This window comes from Pimephales promelas, chromosome 12 (genome assembly GCF_988280905.1).
Source record: "Pimephales promelas chromosome 12, fPimPro1.hap1.1, whole genome shotgun sequence".
Classification (NCBI taxonomy): domain Eukaryota; kingdom Metazoa; phylum Chordata; class Actinopteri; order Cypriniformes; family Leuciscidae; genus Pimephales; species Pimephales promelas.
The window spans coordinates 3455025-3479341 of record NC_142780.1 but is presented as its reverse complement, the minus strand read 5'-3'; the positions used below and the strand labels follow the sequence as shown (position 1 = coordinate 3479341).

At 38.8% G+C, this 24317-nt stretch overlaps 1 protein-coding gene across 3 annotated transcripts; it reads left to right on the top strand.

Annotated features, from left to right (window-relative positions):
- The first annotated feature begins 360 nt into the window (after positions 1-360).
- Positions 361-22634, top strand: fez2a (fasciculation and elongation protein zeta 2a). Of its 3 annotated transcripts, XM_039651341.2 has the most exons (9): positions 362-719; positions 2251-2359; positions 7833-7949; positions 8110-8233; positions 9630-9880; positions 13591-13671; positions 16690-16765; positions 16871-16936; positions 21905-22634. In XM_039651341.2, the coding sequence occupies exons 1-9, from the start codon at positions 433-435 to the stop codon at positions 21919-21921; spliced, it is 1128 nt and encodes a 375-aa protein (XP_039507275.2). In that variant the 5' UTR covers positions 362-432; the 3' UTR covers positions 21922-22634. The 3 variants fall into 3 exon arrangements, 2 of the variants coding, with proteins under 2 accessions (XP_039507275.2, XP_039507276.2); XR_016145904.1 differs by lacking the exon at positions 21905-22634 and having other exon boundaries at positions 361-719; positions 13591-13740; positions 16871-16921; XM_039651342.2 differs by lacking the exon at positions 13591-13671.
- The last annotated feature ends 1683 nt before the right edge of the window (positions 22635-24317 follow it).

Below are 24317 nucleotides of genomic sequence, written 5' to 3'. Positions count from 1 at the left end.
AACAAAATAAAATAAAAAATGGTCATTCACAAATTGGTCTAATAAAACTGGTAATCCCATGCCGAGTTTAACAAAGTATTCATAAACATGCTCGCTTCGTTATATTATAAATGACTTGCATTGATATCTACTCAAATATTTAAGAATCGGTGTGATAACGATCCATGAATGTAAATACTATAATCTAGTAGGCAAGTGTACCAGGCAAATCGTTTCTCATCAATATTAATTACGCAAAGTGACGTTCATTCAACGAGTTTAACTGATTTGCTGAAAAGCATGACGCTAGCTGTAGTTTGATGAATATTAATTAGGTCACGCTGCTGTTTCAACGGTGTTCTAATTAATATTCATGAGCTACGCTTTCGCCTTAGTAGGGTTCGTAATTTCGTCCGTGCCTTCTCAGAGCCGAGCGTCTCTGCATTTGCAGTTATGGCGGAGCCTTCATCGCAGAGAGATGAAGATGAGTGGCAAGATTTCAACGCGTTCAAGGGCGGAACACAACGGAATAATACTCTCCTGGAGCGCGTTCACGCGAGCACTGAAGAGATGTCGCTGTTGCTGGATGGAATTTCAGACAGCGGGAGCGCGCTTGAGAACGAGATCATCAAACACTTCGACGAGAAGTTACGATTATGCTTCCAAAATGTAGACTCTAAACCGGACGCAATCTATCCAGTGACGCCAATAAATGAGGATACGAGCCTGAAATGTGATGAGTAAGTCAATGAAAGGCATGCATTAGAGTAAAATCCGTCACAACGCATTAATGTTGTATTTTCATCAATGGACCATTGAACGAATGATGTCAGAGACAATAACAACGTGGATCTAATGAATGCATGACAGGATGCTGTTTAAAATGCATTAAGCTTTAATTTGTGTCCTTGTGGCATTTACATCGCACTGTTTACTGAGGATAGAGTTTATTAAGTTGATTAATAATTAAGATTAATAAGTTAACGGACGACAGCATGTAGAATTCCTGCGCATCAGCGGAGGTCACGTGACTGGATGTTGTTTACGGTCTCTTGTAAACAGTTATAGTATAATAGTCTAATCGTATAGTTGGAAAATATTAGGACTCTTAAACATCGAAATAACAAAGTGTCACTAATTTCAGAGAGATTGTTCCAGCACAAGTTTCAGTTTTGATGAAAGCATAATAGAGTAAAAACTGAAATGATATTTCAAAAGACACGGTATGTTAGTGGATGGGGGAAAAAATAGTCTGTAAAACGCTGTGTTTGTATTTGGCTTTTTTATTTTTGTTTTTCATCTGACATGGTGACTGGAAAAAGCTGTGAAGATTCTTTTAAAAAGGTTTTGTAATTATCTGGACTAGAGGTGGGTAAAAATTTATTTGTAGGTGCTGCTTGGTTTGTTATTATATTGTCTAATGCGATATTGCAAGGACATGGAAGTAAAAATGTAATAAAATTTTATTTAGCATCTGACCAGATAAATATTCAGGTATGGATGCATACGTTTGTGGTCAGCAAAATAAATTAAATACTTTCATTCATCAAGGACACAAAAAATTGATCAAAAGTAACAGCAATGTTTATTGAACTTTCTATTCATCAAAAAATCCTGCAAAAAAGTATTCCGGTTTCCACAGAAATATGAAGACAACTAGACCTTAGTCATGTGGACCAAATAGAGTTTGTGCTTTATTTTTACTTTATTAATCCCAGGGGGAAAATTTATATGCCACAGCAGCACATAAATACAATAAAAATAAAATAAAAACATAACAACAACAACAGGTTCTGTACTCAAATATCAATTTTTCAAAGCATTATGACCATGATTATATATATGACCATCATCATATATATATGATGTCTAAACTAACTAAAGAACTCCACAGCTGTGAACATCGAGATAATCCCAAGTACAGAAACACCCAGATAAGAACTTTATGGCCATGCAAGCTTTAAAAAGACGAGCATAGCTAAAGGAAGAGCGTTGCCAACGTTAGATAGTTTGTAAAGGACAGATTGGTTCGGACATGGCACAGTTTGAGCTCCACAAAGTCAACACCAGAGGTTGTTTGACGCCCAAGACCGTCCCCAGGAAGAAATCAGGACAGAAGTGCTTGAAAGTGGACAAAAGAGGCGGATTAAAACACCAGGTGTAAACGGGAACGTGTCCCTCGTCTACTTGTGATCCGATCGACCATAAACAGGGCCTTTGTGGGAGGCAAGTTCTCTTTTGGTCATATACCCTTTTTTTTCCTCCATGAAGGATCTGGAATGCTCTCACGGACAACTATAGCAACGTCAAACCAGTGGACTGGAATCAGTCTCGAGTCCGATCGCTTCACCTCTCAACGCTGAGCCTTGAGGACAGACCGGTGAGTCTAAACCCTGAACCTGTGTTTGTGCTGTTAAAGGGATAGTTCACCCCAAAATGAAAACTCTGTCAGTAATTACTCGCCCTCATGTTGTTCAACCCCGTAAGACTTTCGTTCATCTTCGCAACACAAATTGAGATATTTTTGATTAAATCTGAGAGCTGGATCACTCCTCCATAGGCGACGTCTAAAGGATTGAAACTTGCCGGCCCAGAAAAGTTATTAAAGACAGTTAAAATAGTCAAAGTGACGACAGTGGCTCAATCTAAAAGTTTATCATGGCGACTTTACTAAATTATTAATTTCCTTCTCTGTGGGCCTCGAGATTTCGCGTAGTGCAAAAGCACATAAAGCATTTTATGAACTGAATGTTTTATCCAGCTGATGTGGGCGTTTTCATGGCTTACCTCAACATTAGCGTTTGAATAGCGCGCGTTCTCAGTGGGCGGGGTCACATTAACACGTCATACGCTATAATAATTAGGTGAAAGAAAAGATACTGACATCTCTCTCTTTTCATATAGATTACCTCAACTGAGAATAGTTACTTTTTTATATAAATGACTTCATTTAAAAGAAGAAAATTTCAGCTTCATGAAGAGAAATATTTCGTGTCTCTGTGACAAGTATTTACTGAGTTACAGTTCATTTTTTGGACGCGTTTCAGAAAAGATTTTTGCGGAGACAGAGTGAGCTGAAACCACACGCTGTATATTTTATTTATTTTACAAAAACACACGGTTGTGATGTTAATAGGAGTGTACACAAAAAAAGAAGACCCTCTATAGTTTATAATCATGTATTGATTTTATTTATATGACCATTAATGACGGAGTGTTTAAAGTCTATGTTGCAGCTATGTGAAAAAAAAAACCCAGCAAATGCGCCGGCACATTACTCGACCTCAGAGGGTTAAGTGTAATTTTCTCTTAAGTTTGCCCTTATGTTTCCCTTAAACCTAAGGGTGTTGCAGAAAAAAAACCTTATCTGGTTTCTTTAAGTGAAACATCATAAACACTTTGATTTTCCCTCAAATGCTGTTTTTTCACTTAAGTTATACCTTAAAAAGCGTTAAGTGTTATTTAGCAGCAGTGTTGTGCAAGTTACTTCCAAACTGTAATACATTAGGTATTACTCGTTACTGTTATTTAAAAGTAATTCATTACCTTACAATATTACTGTCCCAGAATTGTAATGCGTTACATTACTCATGTATTACTTTTGAGTTACTTTCACCAAAATAACTAAGTAGTACTTAACTTTGGGGCTGTAACGATATGCAATTTGAAACCGAAATCGCGATTCACCACACAACTCAGATCCACGAACCTACAGAATCGCGACACACCTCTTCCAACTCCAGCGTTATTCTCCTTACCGTCCAGATCCAATGCTGCCTTATCTTTAAATTAGGCTATTAGTATTATTTGAAGTTAACATTATAAAATACGTAGACCTACACCACAAAACTAGTTGAGGATAAAGTATTTAAAATTCCAGCATTATGGACGTGACATTTGCAGTCAAAACTTGAAATAAAAATTCTCAGAAAACACATGTATTGAAACGTATATAGGCTATTTCCTTAAAGGACAGACATTAGACATTAGACAAATATCAGTCTATGTTTTATTTTTAATATTAAGGAAAAGACACACATTCATGCGTGACAAAAAAAAAATAGGAGGCAAAATATATTTTTTGTAATTCTGTTAATTACACTGCGCAAATTGGATGAGAAGGGGTTGGCATTTTAGTTTTCGTGTTCGCATTTATGAGGAAAAAACAATGTTACAGACGCGACCGCTCTGAACTAACACTAAAAGACTGCTTTAAAACTTTCACATAGTCTGTTGCCTTTAAGAAGTAAAATACACTGTAATACAACTGTAATATAAGCCTGACTGAACATGTAACGAGTAAAATATTACTGAAAATTGATTAGTAATGCCTTACACTACTGCGTTACAGCAAAAAGTAATATGTTACTGTAATGTATTACTTTTGTAATGCGTTACTCCCAACACTATAGTGGTAATTTCCCTTAAATCGTAACTTTAAGAGTAACACGGAATAAAATCGTAACTTTAAGAGTAACACGGACAAAAATAAGACGAAATGGTTGAATTCATGGAACCAGCTGAAGATCGTGCTGTGGCAAGAAGAATTTTTAGGGATAGGGAGAACCCTTTGGACCATCATTGTTGCAAGAATACCGGTTTGATCGACACGCATTCGCGCAATATTTGACATCGCTAACAAACTAGACGGCGACCTTGACCATGTCGAACATTACAACCTGCGGTGTTACAACTGCTTATCACTGCGTTATTTTGCAACTGGGAGTTTTCAGACGATAGTGGGAGATGACCGGGTTGCGAGAGCTCTTTCCATTCATTTAAAGGGTAACTAAACCCCTGGTCAGAGCCTGACTCCACCCACTAGCAATATTTGAAAAATGCTGAAAAAATGGGCAGACCCCAGCGGGGCTAGGGGGCGTGCACCTGAGACCCGCCGTGAGTGACAGCTGCTGTCAGACTCTAAAATAGAGCGAGACTGGAGTGACTCAAGTAGCTGCCTTTGCAATAGAGCGGCCATTTGAAGTCGATGACTTTTCTCCCTCACCTTCACCTTCACCTGAAGTGGATGAGGGTGAATTGTATGTATACACAGGGCCAAATCCATTCGAGCTGCTGGCTCAAACTGCGGTCTTAACTCCCGCATCGCGACCGGCATCTGATGAGTTATGTCGTCGAGTTGATCTCAATAGCGCACGCTATTGATATTATGCCAGCTATATGAAAAAATCCAGCAAAATGCACCGGCTCGTTTGTCGACCCTAGAGGATTAACTTTATCCTAACCATAAATTGTGATTAAAATATCCATGATCACTCACATCAAGACGCCGCTGCGGTGGAGGAGTCCATGCAGGATGAGCAGTGTTTGGCACTGCGTGTGGAGAAGCCCATGTCCACCTCCGTTACTATCCTGATCACTGTACTAAACACTGATAAATCTATGCTAACTTGAAGCTATCCTAACTGTACTATGCTACTAGCTACACAAAATAATCTAAATTATCTATATAATGCTATGCTAAATAGATGCAACAATACTCTATCCTGGTCGTTTTCAAAAATAATCTAAATAACTATATAAATGCTATGCTAACTAGATGCTATTATATGCTATAGTATCCTGATCGTTTTCAATACTCATAAATCCAACTCCTGACTCGCTACAGTAGTTTTGACGGAACCAGATGCTTTTATACCAGGGGTTGCCAAGGGCGTGGTGAGCTCGCACCAAGGGTGTGACAGAGTGCGTCTGAGAGTTCGCTACGTCAGCAAGTACCCCTACTGCAGGAGCTTTCCGTTTAACCTGAAGAGGGCAGCACTCAGACGTTTTTACACCATATATTTGAAAATCAAAACACTTTATACTCAATTGTCAAAAAATGTACTCGAATCAATGAACAGCATTTATGAAGCTCCATTCTTACAGATCATTAACTAAAAAAAGTTGTTTTGGTGTTTAGTTACCCTTTAAAAGTTTCCAACCCATAGTTTGCTTTTCAAAATTGTTTTTATTTTACCATATTCGTCAAGAAGAATACATTTCTACTCCTCTGTCCAATTAGGCTTTCTTTTTTGTTTTCTTTATCCATTCCGATATCCTAGCCTACTTTATTTGATGAAACCGTGTTAGTGTTTTGCGTATCTATGGCAACAACAGACTTTTTATAACATGAATCCAGGATCGCTGTTGTGAAACACTTAAAGCTACACTGTGTGATTTTTACCCCCATCTAGTGGTGAAAATGTATATGACCATCCAGTGAATATTAGTTTCTGTTCCCCTCTATTCCGATTTCGTTTTAACTCCTACGGTGGCCAATGTAGTCCAACATTAACATGGCTTCCAGTTCGACCTCGTCCATGAGTGTTAACTCAAACGTAAGCGCGAAAGGCGAAGCTTGAATTAACGGGTCTGTCCCTCTTTGGCTAATGTACTTTCAAGATGGAGGGGCAACATGGCGAACCCCTTACCCGTATGTTTTTCCAATGGCATATTATACACTCACGAGAACACTTTGTTATTTGAACGAAGTAAATATACATTAATGAGCACATATATTTTTGAAAGACCTAAGTGTTTTTAGCTAAGAATAAACTAAAAGAGTTACACAGTGTAGCTTTAATTGTTTCCCTTACCTAAGAGAACCGTTTAAGAGATTATGTGCAACACCCTTAAGTTGTTCTCTGAGGTAAGGGGAAATCGCTCCTTAAGTATCATTCTTAAGGGGAAAACTTAAGGTGCTTTATGCAACCGGGTACTGAGTTTTGTACATCACATGTAGGCTCACTATTGGGCGACGCTAGTCATGTGTGTGATGCGTGTGACGTACGACCCAGAAGCGTTGCACTGTTACACTATGTGAAATCTCGAGGCCCACAGAGAAGGAAATGAATAGTTGAATAAAGCCGTTATTTTTGTTTGTTTTTTGCGCACAAAAAGTATTCTCGTCGCTTGATCAATTTAAGGTTGAGCCAATGTCGTCACTTGGACTATTTTAACGATGTCTTTAACTTTTCTGGGCCGGCAAGTTTCGATGACTTACTGTGCGTTCACACCAGACGTGAATAGCGCATCAAATTCGCGGCTATCGCGTCTAGTTATACGCATTGAACACTTTGAATCCATTTGCGTGTCGAGCGAAATTGATGCGCTTTAAAACAAAAGTTTGAAGCGAAATTTAGAATCAAAACCTATTGGTGGCCATATTTTTTATGTTGATCGAGCATTCGTCGAGAGAGTCACTGCTCTGTATTTGCTCTGGAGAGCAGAACAGCGGCGTGGGGATCATCGTCGCCGTATTTGTGTCCACCGGACCCTTCGGAGGTAAACCGTTTGGCGAGTTTCACCATTTGCTCGCTCCAGGAGCCGCATTTATTGAAGCATCCAGATACTTCACCACGTGAGCAAGCAGCTAGGCTCCTGATTGGTTAACGTGGCGTGAATTGACGCCAAAGTTTAGATTTTTGAACTCGGGCGGCAGGCGCGAATTCGCGTCAAACGCGTGAATGCACAAATAGCAGTATCTAAATCATTCGCGCTTAATGCGCCAGACACTCAATTCGTGCCATTCGCGTGAATGAGGCGTATTCGCGTCTACCGCGCCGCAAGATTTTTTTACGCGCATAACTTGTCTTTGCATTGACTTAACATTGAAATCACTCGCGCTATTCGCGTCCGGTGTGAACGCATCATAAGACGCCTATGGAGGAGTGATCCAGCTCTCAGATTTATTCAAAAATATCTTAATTTGTGTAGCGAAGATGAACGAAAGTGAATTGAACAACATGGGAGAGTAATTGCTGACAGAGTTTTCATTTTGGGGTGAACTATCCCTTAAACTCCCAATGATGGGATTCGGACCACGGTGACGCTTCCTAATGTCATTCCCTCAGCGGGCGGAGGCTGTGAACCTGGACCTGTCTGACGATGAGGACCTGAGGGAGCAGATGGACATGCACTCCATCATCGTGTCCAGCATCATCGAGGAGCCGCTGCTCACTGCGGAACAGGTGTGCACTGAACCTCAAAACACTGGATCAGTTGTTTCAGCTCGTTTCAAGTATTGTACATGTCTGTCTGGAGTCTGGTTCAGAAACTTCTTTCAAAAATCATACCAATCCAAAACAAAAAGTATAGTGCTGTATATCTGAAAGGAATGGTTCTTTTCAGGTTATTGAGGAGATAGAGGAGCTGATGCAGGACTCTCCAGAGATGGTCTCGGAGCAGAAAGCTTCACACTCGTTCATCTCTCAGGAGAGCCACAGATCTCACAGCATCCAGATCTACGAGGACAGTGAGTACGTCCCTCTGGAGGACATGTTCCACCAATGCTAGATTATCTATTCGTCATAATCATTCGTTAACAAACAAGTACGCATTACTTCACTGAGCTCATTGTATCCGCATTAAAGTACTACATTGTTTAAATGAATACATGTTTAGCTAACTCTGATTTTCTGAAATACATAAATTAGACAGTCACCTCCCAGCAAGCTATTTTTTAGGGATGCACGATATATATCGGCCACATTATCGGTATCGGCCGATATATCATCATTTTTAATGTTATCGTTATCGGCCCAACAAGAACATTAAGCCGATATCTAAAAGCCGTTAAATAATGTATTATTTCCTTCAGCTGAGGCACTTTAGATGCGCTCTGTTCAACATGATGCTTTTAAATTGCTTGAAATACGATTGAAATCACTTTACAAAAGGAAAATCCAGTTAAAGTGCAAAATGTCATATCGGCTACACAACATTAAAATCATAATTGTGTTTGTATCTTGGCTTTTGGAGACTTTTTTTATTATCAGGCTCTCAAAAATTGTCTAAAATTGTGGATTATTGTGGATATATCGGCCAATATATCGGTTATCTATCGGCTTTCAACTATAAGAATTATCGGTTATCGGTATCAGCCAAAATTGTCATATCGGTGCATCCCTACTATTTTTCGTTATTTAGACGTCTAATAGCGTCCAAACACAGCCTAGGCTAAAACAAGGCAAAAGTTGGACTGTCAGAGAAAATTTAATAGACGTCTAAACCATATCCCAAGAATAGACTATAGTCATCATTTAGATAACAATAAAGTGAAATGAGTGAAGAAATGATCTTGTAATCACTGTTTACTTTGATGAAATACCTTACATTTGGCAAAAAAAAAACTACATGTATCCATATTCAAGGTTATTTTGGCTATTTAGACTATAGTCATCATTTAGATAACAATAAAGTGAAATGAGTGAAGAAATGACCTTGTAATCACTGTTTACATGATGAAATACCTTACATTTGGCAAAAAAAAAACTACATGTATCCATATTCAAGGTTATTTTGGCTATTTAGACTATAGTCATCATTTAGATAACAATAAAGTGAAATGAGTGAAGAAATGACCTTGTAATCACTGTTTACATGATGAAATACCTTACATTTGGCCAAAAAAAATGACATGTATCCATATTCAAGGTTATTTTGGCTAGAAGTGAGACTCATAGCCGGACTATATCGGGTCTATGGTTCACCTAGACGGTGAAATGATGGCTATCGCTTGCTGGGCTCTGATAACAGGTCTCTCTAGATTGTAATGCGGACTCAAAGCTGCTTTGAAACGATGTGTATTGAGAAAATCGGTATAGAAATAAACGTGGTGTTGAAGTGTTGAGTGTGTGTTCTCTGTGCAGGAGTGAAGCTGATGTGTGTCGAGGAGCTGAGCGATGAGCTGGAGGACGTGCAGATGCTCATACGGGGATATTCAGAGGAGCTGGTCCAGCATCTGGCCATGAGGGACGAGCTGGAGTTTGAGAAGGAGGTGAAGAACAGCTTCATCTCGGTTCTCATCGACGTACAGAACCGACAGAAGGTGCAGCGAGAGATGCTGAAGAAGAAGAGGAGGGTGAGGACCGGGTCTGGATCCGAGAGGCTGCCGTCTTCTGTGAGTCATTAGATTTAGTGGAAGCACTTGTGTGTGTTTGTTTAGGCATTTCACACACACTTCAAAATCAAATTTGACCCTATTTATTTTCTTAAAGGGATAGTTCACCCAAATATGAAAATCTTTCCATAAGCCGTCCTAGGTGTATATGACTTTCTTCTTTCAGCCAAACACAATCTGAGTTATATTAATAAATGCCCTGGTTCTTCCAAACTTTAATATGGGAGTGAATGTTACCTTAGATTGTGAAGTCCAAAAAAGTGCATCAGTCCATCATAAAAATAATCAGCAGACTGTTTGAATCAGAGGTGGGAAAATGTCATAAATCACTACATTAAAAAAAAAAAAAAAATGTACAAAAAACTATAGTAATACTATGATTGGACTTAAGGGAACATAATAAAACATGTCATGACCCCTTTAATAAAGGCCTTCTGAAGTGAGGCGATGCGTTTTTGTAAGAAAAATATCCATATTTATAACTTTATAAACTATAATCACTGGCTTCCGGTAATGGCCGTATGCGAGTCTAGTTCCGGCAGAAGAGTGACCTCTGCCCCGACGCTTGGAAGAGCCAGGATATTTTTTAATAAAACTAAATATATATTCAATCATGCATGTTTCTGTTTGCTGACTGCGTTGAACACTCACCTTTTACTATGTAACCAGCCAGTGGATAAACTCACTTAACTTCATAACTTCAGATTCATGCTGACTTCAAAGGGTTAGTTCAAACCCATCAAACATAAGACACAAATTAAGATATTCGGGTAACACTTTACTCGAAGGGGTGTGCAATAAGACTGACTTGACACCTTCACAATCATGACAGGATACATGTCATGAATATGAAGGAGGTTTCATGCATGTTTATGACAACTGTCATTAAAGCTACAATATGTAGTTTTTTTCGCCACAAGAGGACGCAGTTTCCAACAATAACAAAGGCGTAGGTTGATGATGCAGTGATGAGCTGAATGATGGGACTTGCTGTCAAGCTGATAGATCTAATAATGTTTATGAATTAGTGAAAACACTCATGTTTTTAACATCACTGTGGTATGAAGCAGGGCGCGATTGCTAATAAGAGACAGATATCACACGCGAGTCCCGCGGATGTAAAGGAATAAGGACATTTCATCCTATTGAACTAACGTTACACGCAAGTGCTGGATTACTCGCACAGGTCAGTTTATTAGGGGAATTAAACTTTGTGAAGGAAACACAGTGCTATTCCACTTGGTATAACGTTACACTATCACACTAAACGGCAATTAAATGTGTGTTGAAAGTTATAATGTTAAACTACATGTTAGTTCGTTTGCTAAACGAAACTAGCAGCTAGGTCCATAGATATCTATATAAAGGCTAGATATCTCGTCCGCGCTGCTGGCCAATGGAGGTCGACGTCAGCACCTGGCGGCCATCTTGTCACAGGCAGCTCGCTCACTCGTAACATTGTTTTGATGGTGCATGTACTATTTAAATCACCGTAACGTTCTCAATTTTCTACCGATTTGGTTTGTTATAAACAGTAGAGATGTAGTCATGATACTGCATACTTATGAATATTAAGTGTATAAATAAATAATCATCCAGAATTATAGCCACGTTAATAACGTTTGTAAGAAACCAAACCGTTTCTAAATCCGTCAAGATTTCGACAAGATAAGAGTATTTCTTACATCAGATACCACAGAGCCCGCCAGAAAGCCTGTCTGTGACAAGATGGCCGCCGGTGATGACGATAAATACTCCGCCGTGAGACATCTAGCCTTTAGATAATATGTATGGCTAGATCAAGATAAGAATAACATACTGACCATATTCTAACATTCCATCATGTCACAGTTAACGTTATAACATTGATTTGTTTTGTGTACATTTGCTCACCCGTCTAATAAAGCTGTCAAGTCGTGACTCGTGAAGTTCTGTGAAGTCCAAATTAGTCACGGACGCTAGCTAGAACTGGGTGCCGCTAAACGTTACGCACTACGCAGTCAGTCGCCATGGTTACGTCACGGCTATGGCAGTATGAATGGAAACCGAGGATAGCGCGGATATTGCGTCATTGACAGGCGACATTTTTTTCCGGAACGGCCACTTATTTAAAGTCGGAATTTCTCTGAAATAAAAAGATCTTTTGAGACTTTTGGGATATTGTAAGTACACAACTGCAGGGAATATATCACACTGTGCAAGTGACTTTTGGAAATTTTATTTCAACATTCGTACGTATTGTACCTTTAACTGTCATTCGCTTAATTATGACATTTTAATGCAAATATGATGAGATTGTTTGAGATGTCTTTGTCATGACATCTTGACATAAACCAATACATCATAACCTGTCATAAATATGTCATAAACATGACATAGCAGATTAATTATCAAACCTAAGAAAGCACTCAGCTTTATGGGTTAACATTACATTAAACTGTCATGTGGTTGGCTTTGACATTGGCTGTCATGAGGCATTATAACTGTGTCAGGAATATTTTTCGTGACCTCATCTACAGTGTTACTAATTGAATTTGTCATTAAAAAGTTTTAATGGCCTCATGACAGCCAATGTCAAAACCAACCACCTGACAGTTTAATGTAATGTTAACCCATAAAGCTAAGTGCTTTCTTAAGTTTGATAATTAATCTGCTATGTCATGTTTATAACATATTTATGACAGGTTATGATGTATTGGTTTATGTCAAGATGTCATGACAAAGACATCTCAAACAATGTCATATTTGCATTAAAAATGTCATTATTGAGCGAAAGACACTTAATGACAGTTGTGTCATAAACATGCATAAAACCTCTTTCATATTCACATGTGTCCTGTCATGATTATGAAGCAGTCATGTCAGTCGTATGCAAACCCCAAGTAAAGTGTCACGGATTTTTTATATATTTTTGTCCATTTAAGTCCACGCAAGCAAAATTATCCACCTTCAAAAAGTTTATGTTAAGAAGACATGTTAAAAGTTGAATCGAAACGATCCCTTTATATTAGAGTCAGACCGATATTATCGGCCGATATTAGGCATTTTCCAAACTATCGGTATCGGCAGTTATAATGGCCGATAAATGAATATTTCAAAAATAAAAATGGACAAAACACGCTTAAACCATGTCATGAGTGTTTGAGTTGTATAGTTTGTCCACCAGAGGGCGCTCTACACCGTTCCTGTTGGCAACACTCGTTGAGTTGGTCACGATACATACAACGCTTGAATAACAATTAAAAGAACATCCCCATCAGTTCTCTTAACTCAAATAAGCAGGACAAAATGTGTGACTATCATGTCCAGTTTCAAATAAATAAATAAAATATCGGCCGATATATCGGATGTTAAAACCCAAAAATATTTGTATCGGTATCGGCCTTCAAAATCCTTTATCGGTCGGGCTCTACTTTATATGATGGACACATTTAATTTAGACGTTTACCTTGATCAACACACATACGTAGAGCTCATCATAAATGGTGCGCATGTGATTTAGTTTGATATATTTGATGTTCCTGAAACACGATATCCAATCACAATAGCTACTGGTCTGGAAACACATTTGCGATGTCAATCCCAATCCCTTTCTTCCTCAAGTACCTCTTGCTGTAGTTGATGTGATTTAATTTCCTCGTTCACTCTGTTCTTGCTGTCCCTGTCTCGTTCTCTTCTTCCCTCTGTTGTGTGTGTGTGTGTGTGTGTAGCGCTTCAGCATGGAGGGCATCTCTACTGCCATTCAGAATGGTTTTCGGCACACTTTTAGGAACGGAGGCGGTGAGAAACAGGTGGATATCCTCTTCTCTTCTGACACTGCTCGTAACATTCAGCTCTAGTCTGTTATCAGCAGAAGCCTCGTGAGTTAAATACCCAGATATCTTTTGTTGGGCATTTTCAGTTCTAAGGCTGATTTGAATTATTAGTAACGTTATGCTTGATTAGCAAAGTAATGCTGCATCGGGCCAGAATTGGTGAAAATTGCCATCCAGCGTGAGTTAAATTATTATTTTTTTCAGAACTGGGAATAAATGAAATATTGGTGTTTTTATAGTTTACACTGTAACTATGGGCCCTTTTCACAGTTACTTACGTCATACACTCCTGGGAAAGAAATAAGCCAAGTCCAAAATGGCCAAACACTTAGCTTTACATTGACCTCTAGTGGTGAACCAGGGAAACACAAACCCATACTGTGACAGTTTATCTGCTGGTATTGGTGAGCTACTTCACTGTATGAAGTCATTTAATCCTTTAGAGGACAGGAGAATATTGCAGAATGGCTTGCTTCCCTTAAATGAAAAGTTGTTATCTAAAGAGGAATGATCAAATGTTATTTGTCAACAAGACAATGGCCAAAGACAGCTAAGAAGTGTCTTGAGATCGAGTCCATCAGGCTCATGTTTTGGTCCAGGTTTGAAGCCTATAGTGAATATTTGGTCTCACGTTAAACTCAAACGAACTGGGAGAATTTGTTCAACTACTTGTGAATAGTTTGAAGCCATTAACATTGAGTGGAGCAACACTGACTCTTCTTCCCGTAAAAGTCTGTCTGCACGTTGGGAACGGCTATTACTTTATCTACACTATATTGTGCAATTCTTGCTCATTTCCTGACCAGTGATCTGTGAATAAAAGGGTTAATATCATTTAAAGGCAATCAAATATTTTGCCACAACTTCTACAGCGGTGAACAGAAACTACAACAAATATCATTTTTGTATTCCCATTTGATCCGATAGCAAAAGAAAAGTCTTCAGTAGAGTTTCTGGGACTTTCCAAAAGCCAAAAAAAATAAAGCCATCGAGAGCTCGATTGCAGTAGTCAGTCACACAGTCACTCCATCAGGCATTGCATAAGATAATATCACACAGCAGCTTTTCTGTCATTTAAATTATTCATAATAATTAATTTAATGTAATAAAACAAAATATAGTGTTATAGTGTAATATATATATATATATATATATATATAAACGTACAAGCTAGATTTACAATATTAACTGTAGAAAAGTGCTCTGTGAAAAGGGTCAAAATAAAAAGATTATTATAAAAGATTAAATATGCTATTTGTTATGCTATTTGTATGCAATTTTTGAAATATTAACTTTAACATATCACTTTTTAGGAAATTATTGTAGGTCAAAAGGATTTGGCTGGCAAAAAAGTTTGGGAGTTATTTCCTTGACCCTGTTGTGTATGTTAGTGCTTAATTTGTCATATGCTTTATCTGAGTTATTTAAGGGTTCGTTTACACGACAATGATGTACTAAAAATGAAAAGGTTTTTCTTGTACAGACGACAAAGTTGTCAAAATGATCTCCGCAAAATCAACTAAAAACGCTGTATTCTGCTGCCAGGCAGAGCGAGCATTGGCAGTGCGAGCGTTGCGGATCCATGACAACTAGAAGGAAGTTTTTAGGCTACTAATTATTTATTATATTATACCCTTTAACCAGGAGAAGCCCCTGGGTTTAGAACCTATTTTGAAAGGGAGACCTGTTTAGAAATATGTGTGAACAGCCTAATATGTGTTAAACAGCCTAACTTGATAACGAACGAACCATCGGATTTACTCCCTGTATGGCATGTATAGTGGTTGTCAACACTGATCTATATGACGATAGTGGTTGTCAACAACATAGCCTCTGAACATCATAAACAAAACAATGGCCAACACAAACTGTTCTGGAAAATGCACTTTCTAACGCATGATTTCGCATTTTATAATGTATAGAGAGATATAACAGTTACCAAATCGCATAGCTTGAGCACGTACGTTGCATGGCAACATTAATGTCCGAGTGATTCCACGTGTACCGCGTATGTACACGCCGTCAAATGTCCGAGCGAAACAAAACAAAATGTAGATCTACATCTGGGGAGCGATATTTATTTTTTCCTAGGATGGTAGGAGTGACGGGTAGGTTGGGGTTGAGGTAGGTCATATGCTATATATATATATAGATATATATATATATATATATATATATATATATACACTGTGTATAATATATATATATATATATATATATATATATACAATAATAACGTTAAGTAAACGGTATTCATAAAAACGCTAAAAAGAGAGCGTGTTGATAGCATGCCAAAAATACGTGATACGTGTCATACATACGCAATTTCATGAGATCAGTCTGAGCATGGATGTTGTTGTGACTTAACGTTCCCTTCAAAATGATGCAAATACTGAGAAATGTAATATTTAAACCCCTTCTCTCTTGCTCTGGGGAGCTGGAGGAAAATCATTAGCCAGTCGATGAACATAATCGACTGTAATATTCGGCAAATGTTCAAGACATCTGGAGAAACATACATCCTCTACGTCGTCCATCAGGCTACCGGAAACTAGACACCCCATATCGGTTTCGCAGCCGGAACTAGCATATGCTAACGTGCACATAGTCCATACGTCACTTTTGTGGTTTACACCGAGACGATAACAGTATTGTTTTCAAAAACTTGCACTTTGAATCCAGTTTTCAAAAGTTTGCGTTTTCACGCCCTCAAAACACCGCTGTCGTGTAAATCAATGGCCAAAACATTCAAAGTTTTCAGTTTTTAGTTGAAAATGGTGTCGGGTGTTTAGTTTACTGTTGTATTTAGTAATGTGTTTATAGAGAACTTTTTTTTGTGCCACATAAATACTGTCTTAAATACTAAAAATTTAAGAAAAAGTTAAAAGTAGTTTCCCAACACTGCAGAAAGCGTGAACACACACTGTTTTGAGACACATCCCATCATGCAGTGGTGTGTTTAACCCCTCTCATCTGTGCTCGTCTTTTATTCAGTATGTAACGACGGTAATCCCGTACGAGAGGAAAGACGAGCCGCCGTCAGTCCAAGACCTGCAGATCTTTACTAAAAGTGAGTCCAAGTGCTGTGATTTCTAACGAACGCCCTGCTTTTCTGCTAAGTGTTCAGTGGTAGATAAATCTTGACCTGTCGTTGCTAACGTTCGCTTTTCTGCAGTTTTAGAAGCCATGAGGGATGACAGTGATAAAGTCCCAAGCCTCCTCACAGACTACATCCTCAAAGGTAACAACACAAATGCATCATTTCATTTTCCATTGACTTTTGGATTATTGCTGAAAATATAAGCTCTGTGACGAACAAAAGTTCATGATCCTTACACGTGATAATCTTCACAAATGAACACTACTTTTCCACAAGAAACCGGGGAGTTTCATTAGTCCAACACATAAGCGTAAATAATTGCGTATGATTTTGCTTTCTTTCTCTCTTTCACCTGCAAAGTTTTTAATGCACCTTTAGATTCAGATTCAAATATTTTACAGATTTCAATCCTGCGTCCTGTTGCTCTCAGCTCAGTTATGAATGATGATCAAACCCTGTCAATTAAAAGTGATTGTGTTCCTCTGCAAGGTATAAACATATAAACAAACTATAGAAACTGATCATCTTAGAAAGTCATCTTTAGATTTTAGATAGAGTTATGCTGCTCTGCTCACATGTAAACTATTAAAGGATTAGTTCACTTTCAAAAAACTTTTGCTGATAATTTACTCACCCCCATGTCATCAAAGATGTCCATGTCTTTCTTTCTTCAGTCGAAAAGAAATTAAGGTTTTTGAGGAAAACATTCCAGGATTTTTCTCCATATAATGGACTTCAATGGGGTCCAAACGGTTCAAGGTCCAAACGACAGTTAATAACAGTTTCAGATGCAGCTTCAAATGTCTTTAAACGACACCAGACGATGAATAAGGGTCTTATCATGCGAAACGATCGGTTATTGCTAGCCTTGCTCTATTCTGTGAGGCGCGTTTGTAACGTCACGTAATACGTAATTACGTTCAAAAGGTCACGGGCGACGTAGCCGGAAGTACAGAGTCAAAATCGTCCGACATCGTTGTTTTACCTTTTAATTCCTTTTTTTGTAAACGGTGTTTGAGTTAGTTTTTACGTTCAACCTATGCGTTCAACTTGTAAACACTCTGTACTTCCGGCTACGTCGCCCGTGACCTTTTGAACGTAATTGCGTATTACGTGACGTTACAAACGCGCCTCACAGAATAGAGCAAGGCTAGCATTTGTCCTTAGAAAAGTTACATTTTTGGAATAAGCTTTGAAATAACCGATCGTTTCGCTTGATAAGACCCTTATTCATCGTCTGGTGTCGTTTAAAGACATTTGAAGCTGCACTGAAACTCTCTTTTGGACCTTGAACCGTTTGGACCCCATTGAAGTCCATTATATGGAGAAAAATCCTGGAATGTTTTCATCAAAAACCTTAATTTCTTTTCGACTGAGGAAAGAAAGACATGGACATCTTGGATGACATGGGGGTGAGTAAATTATCAGCAAAAGTTTTTTCAAAAGTGAACTACTCCTTTAAGATCTCAGTTCCACTGTCGTCTTCTGCTCGTCCTCCTTCATGATCTCTCTGTTCTTGCAGGAGTTGTTCTAGTGCTGGTCTGTGAGGTTTGTCAGAGGTTTAGTTCATAGATAATGAGCATCTAGATCATAGTGCGCCTGTGTTTGTCTCCCGCCGTTACCGTAGCAACAGATCGTGTTTCACTGTAGCCTCCCTGTAAACTTCCCCGGCAACGGCCAGCGCTGCTCGGTTACATGCAGTCGATGCCCTGAGCGCTGCGCTTTACTCTCTCCTTTAGTGGCCTGATACCTGTCCAAGGATAGTGTCATATTCTGTCATTATTTACTCACTTATCACCATTATTGACTGGTTTCAGGTCTGAATGACTTCATCATTAAAACAGAAGATTGGAATCATTCCGATTTATTAATGATTTTGAAAGAAGTCTCACCAAGGCCAATATTGTGAAATATTTTTACTATTTTATTTAACTCTTTTCTGTGTGAATATATTGTAACATGTAATTTATTCCTGTAATAAAAGCTGTATTTCCAGCATCATTCCTCCAGTCTTCAGTGTCACATGATCCTTCAGAAATCACGCTAATATGATGATTTGCTGCTCAAGAAACATTTATGATTATTATTAATGTTGAAAACAATTGTCCTGCTTCATATTTTTGTGGATACAGTGATAGACTACCATTCAAAAGTTTGCTTAAGATAAAAAAATAGATTTTTTATTCAGCAAGGATGCGTTAAATTGATCAAAATAAGAGTAAAGACATTTATAATATTACTAAAGATTTAAATTTCTAATAAATGCTGTTCTTTTAAACCTTCTGTTTGTTTCAACATTGAAAAGAAACATTATTTATAATTGAGCACCAATAATAATGTATAAATCAGCATATTAAAGGGATACTCCGCTTATTTTGGAAATAGGCTAATTTTACAACTCCTCCAGAGTTAAACAGTTGGGTTTTCAAATCCATTCAGCCGATTTTCTGATATTTAGAAGAATATCAGTAACCAGAGAGTTTCTGGTCTCATTGACATCCATAGTATATTTTTTTTCCTACTATGGAAGTCAATGAGACCAAAAACTGTCTGTTTACCGATATTCTTCTAAATATCAGAAAATCGTCTGAGTGGATTCGAAAACGGTAAAACTCAACTGTTTAACTCTGGGGGAGTTGTAAAAGGAGCCTTTTTCCTAAAAAAGTGATTTTTTCCTTTTTCCTTTTTCCTTTAAAATGATTTCTAAAGGATCATGTGGAAAAAATTATTTTGTTTCTTGCCCTTATGCCGAGTTCAGACTGCATGATTTTAGCCACGATTTTGGCTCGCCGACAGGTTTTGAGAAATCGCCGACAAATGCCCGAAATCACAGGCAAATCGGCGCTCGTTCACGCGAGTGACAATCACGCAGTGTGAATGAACAAAGACGCGAACTGAGAGAATCACCGACGAGTCGCCGACGCCCGTGAGATATTTGGCATGCTAAATATCTGGACCTGTCGGCGATTCAAAATCCTGCTGTGTGGAAAGTGTTTTGACTGAAAACTACATCGGCGATCACCGGCAGCCAGTGAGAGAGCAAGATACAGAGCAGCGGGGAGTTCGGGGAGGAGTTATAGATCACATATCAACATGATATGGCATTGTTTCAACAAAAAAAGCTTCTTCTCGGTCTATTGGACACAATAAATGGAAGAAAAATTAGTAGAAATTTGGCAGGAGCACTCGTGTCTGTTTCACCAGCTGTACCACAACCGGGTCGAAAAAAAAAAGTCTCACGTGAGAACTCCGGTCTTGCACGTGTGGTGTCGCGCGTTGTTTCCTTTTCATATCTCACGCGCGTTTGTTGTGAAATGTAGTTTGCGTGCAGCGTGCTAGACAGAGTCTGTCGGCGATTTTTCTAAAGTCGTGCAGTGTGAAACCTTCTGTCGCCGATCCATCGTCCAGTGTGAACACAGCAGCGACTGAATGCTGGCCAAGATAGTCATGCAGTGTGAAAAGAGCAGCGACCTGACTACTTTGAAAATCGTGCAGTCTGAAAGAGCCATTACTGTTCAACAGTTATTAGTGTAAACATGAGTGCAACTTTTGGACAGTTGGTGGTGCTAGAGGGATAGACTTAATTTTTTAATGTGGTTAAAGTTCAGACTGTCCTCTATCTGTGTGCCAAATTTCATAACTGGCCTCCAATCGGTTCTATAAGAACTAGACGACTCAAGAGTGGAATAATCATAGAAAGAAGAAAGCCAATGGTTACAATCGGAGACTAAATACACTCACCTAAAGGATTATTAGGAACACCATACTAATACTGTGTTTGACCCCCTTTCACCTTCAGAACTGATTCTTTAGAAATGTTAGCCCATATTGATAGGATAGCATCTTGCAGTTGATGGAGATTTGTGGGATGCACATCCAGGACACGAAGCTCCCGTTCCACCACATCCCAAAGATGCTCTATTGGGTTGAGATCTGGTGACTGTGGGGGCCATTTTAGTACAGTCAACTCATTGACATGTTCAAGAAACCAATTTGAAATGATTCGAGCTTTGTGACATGGTGCATTATCCTGCTGGAAGTAGCCATCAGAGGATGGGGACATGGTGGCCATAAAGGGATGGACATGGTCAGAAACAATGCTCAGGTAGGCTGTGGCATTTAAACGATGCCCAATTGGCACTAAGGGGCCTAAAGTGTGCCAAGAAAACATCCCCCTTTACACCATTACACCACCACCACCAGCCTGCACAGTGGTAATTTCTGACACCAAATTCTGCCTCTACCATCTGAATGTCTCAACAGAAATCGAGACTCATCAGACCAGGCAACATTTTTCCAGTCTTCAACGGTCCAATTTTGGTGAGCTCTTGCAAATTGTCGCCTCTTTTTCCTATTTGTAGTGGAGATGAGTGGTACCCCGTGGGGTCTTCTGCTGTTGTAGCCCATCCGCCTCAAGGTTGTGTGTGTTGTGGTTTCACAAATGCTTTGCTGCATACCTCGGTTGTAACGAGTGGTTATTTCAGTCAAAGTTGCTCTTCTATCAGCTTGAATCAGTCGGCCCATTCTCCTCTGACCTCTAGCATCAACAAGGCATTTTGGCCCACAGGACTGCCGCATAACTGGATGTTTTTCCCTTTTCACACCATTCTTTGTAAACCCTAGAAATGGTTGTGTGTGAAAATCCCAGTAACTGAGCAGATTGTGAAATACTCTGACACCAATAACCATGGCACGCTCAAAATTGCTTAAATCACCTTTCTTTCCCATTCTGACATTCAGTTTGGAGTTCAGGAGATTGTCTTGACCCTAAATGCATTGAAGAAACTGCCATGTGATTGGTTGATTGGATAATTGCATTAATGAGAAATTGAACAGGTGTTCCTAATAATCCTTTAGGTGAGTGTATGTTAAAATTCAACAGTAAAAGACGTTGTAAGGATTCAGAAGTGTTCTTCAATCGTAGTGTTTTTGATTCCTCTTGGTCACTATAAACTGTTGTTGTATGGAAAAAAGTAGCATGAAGATTCTTCATAAATTCTTCTTTGGTTTGTCCCTTTACTGTTACTTATCAAGCAAGCAAGTATTGATCTGTTCATGATGATTTCTATTATTATATATCAGAACTTGAACATGATTTCTCGTTCACAGTGCTCTGTCCCACCTAGAGAGAGAGGAAAGCCACCTCGGTCTTCGGGATTGCATTGACGGTGTTCCTCAGATTTGACCTTCTCACTGTCAGTCGATCGATGCACGATGTGTTTGACTTCAGTTCTTCTGTACTGACGTGTCGGACTGTATTTTGCATGTTTTACCTCACAGTTTGCAGTATTCTGTGTTTGAGTGTTTGCAGGTTTGCTGTGTGTGTGTTTAGTGATTGAAGGACAAATGCAGATCGGGATTTTAGGGCTCGTCTCGATGTCCACCATATTCCTGTGAACGTACCAGTGTTCTGATTCATTAGCCGCTATAGGGACTTAACTAAGAATAACAAAGGGCAGTAAATGGTCAGATTTGTGCTATTTACGATAGGACGTTAAAATAACATGACAACAAATATCAGTTTGCAACATCAAACTGCATAATGGACCGTTATTGTTCGGAAGCCTCGCACATTCAGGTTACTAATCTCACGTTAGAAATAAGGTGGATTGTCCTAATTTACTAATGCTGTGTGATTACTGTCAGAGAGACAGGTGTGGGTTTACAAATATCACCGTCCCGCGATGAACATCAGTTTATACAAGTATTGAATGATCTAAATCAGCAGTTCTCGAATGATGGGTCACACTACAAAAATGAGTCCCAGGCTCATAAATAGATAGATGGATAAATGGATGGATGGATGGATGGATGGATGGATAAATGGATGGATGGATGGATAAATGAATGGATGGATGGATAAATGGATGGATGGATGGATAAATGGATAGATAAATGGATGGATGGATGGATAAATGGATGGATGGATGGATAAATGAATGGATGGATGGATAAATGGATAGATAAATGAATGGATGATGGATGGATGGATGGATGGATGGATGGATGGATAAATGAATGGATGGATGGATAAATGGATGGATGAATAAACAGATGGATGGATGGATGGATAATGGATAAATGAATGGATGGATGGTTAAATGGATGAATAAATGGATGGATAAATGGATGGATGGATGGATAAATTGATGGACTGATAAATGGATGGATGGATGGATGGATGGATAAATGGATGGATGGATGGATAAATGAATGGATGGATGGATAAATGGATGGATGGATGGATAAATGGATGGATGGACAAATGAATGGATGGATGGATAAATGGATGGATGAATAAACAGATGGATGGATGGATAATGGATAAATGAATGAATGGATGGATAAATGGATGGATGGATGAATGGATAAATTGATGGATGGATAAATGGATGGATGGATGGATGGATGGATGGATGGATGGATGGATAAATGGATGGATGGATAAACAGATGGATGGATGGATGGATGGATAAATGGATGGATAAATGAATGGATGGATGGCTGGATAAATGGATGGATGGATAAACGGATGGATGGATAAACGGATGGATGGATGAATGGATGGATGGATAAATAGATGGATGGATGGATAGATGAATGGATGGATGGATAAATGGATGGGTGGATGGTAGATAGACCAGGATGGATGGATATATGGATGGAAAAATGGATGCATGGATAATTTAATGGATGGATGGGTGCATAAATGGGTGGATGGATAAATAGATAGATGGATGGATGGATGGATAAATGAATAGATGGATGGCTGGATAAATGGATGAATAGATAAATTAATGGATGGATGGCTGGATAAATGGATGGATGGCTGGATAAATGGATGGATAAATAGATAGATGGATGGATGGATAAATAAGTAGATGGATGGATGAATAAATAGATGGATAAATGGGGGGATGAATGATGGATAAATGGATGGATGGCTGGATAAATAGATAGATAGATGGACGGATGGATGGATGGATGGATAAATGGATGAATGGATGGATAAATGGATGGCTGATGGACGGACGGATGGATGGATGGATAAATGGATGGATGGATGGTAGATAGAGTACACTACAAAAATGAGTCGCAGGCCTGTTGATTGATAGATAGTTGATCTCTACACGGTAGTATTTAAAATCATAATGTATTCATAATATATTCACAAAACTCATTATCTAGCACAGTTTTATCATTGGATGATTGTCGAAGGAGTAAAATATTATGATACAAGCAATTCAGTCGAATGTGACTTATGCAACATGTCAAACCTTCAACCCGCAGAAGAAAGGAAATCAACCATTTAATAGTATCCCAGTCCCACGGGAAAACTGCAGACTTGGCAACCCTGAGACAGACTGATGTTGCCAGTTTTGCAAATGTCATTTTAATAATTTGGCATATGGTGTGGGCTGTGCATTTCATGATAATATTGATTTTAAACATTGTATTTCCTTTGGCACGATAAACAGTTTTGGCTCTGTGTTTGCTCCCTGATCTACACCATACTGTCAGC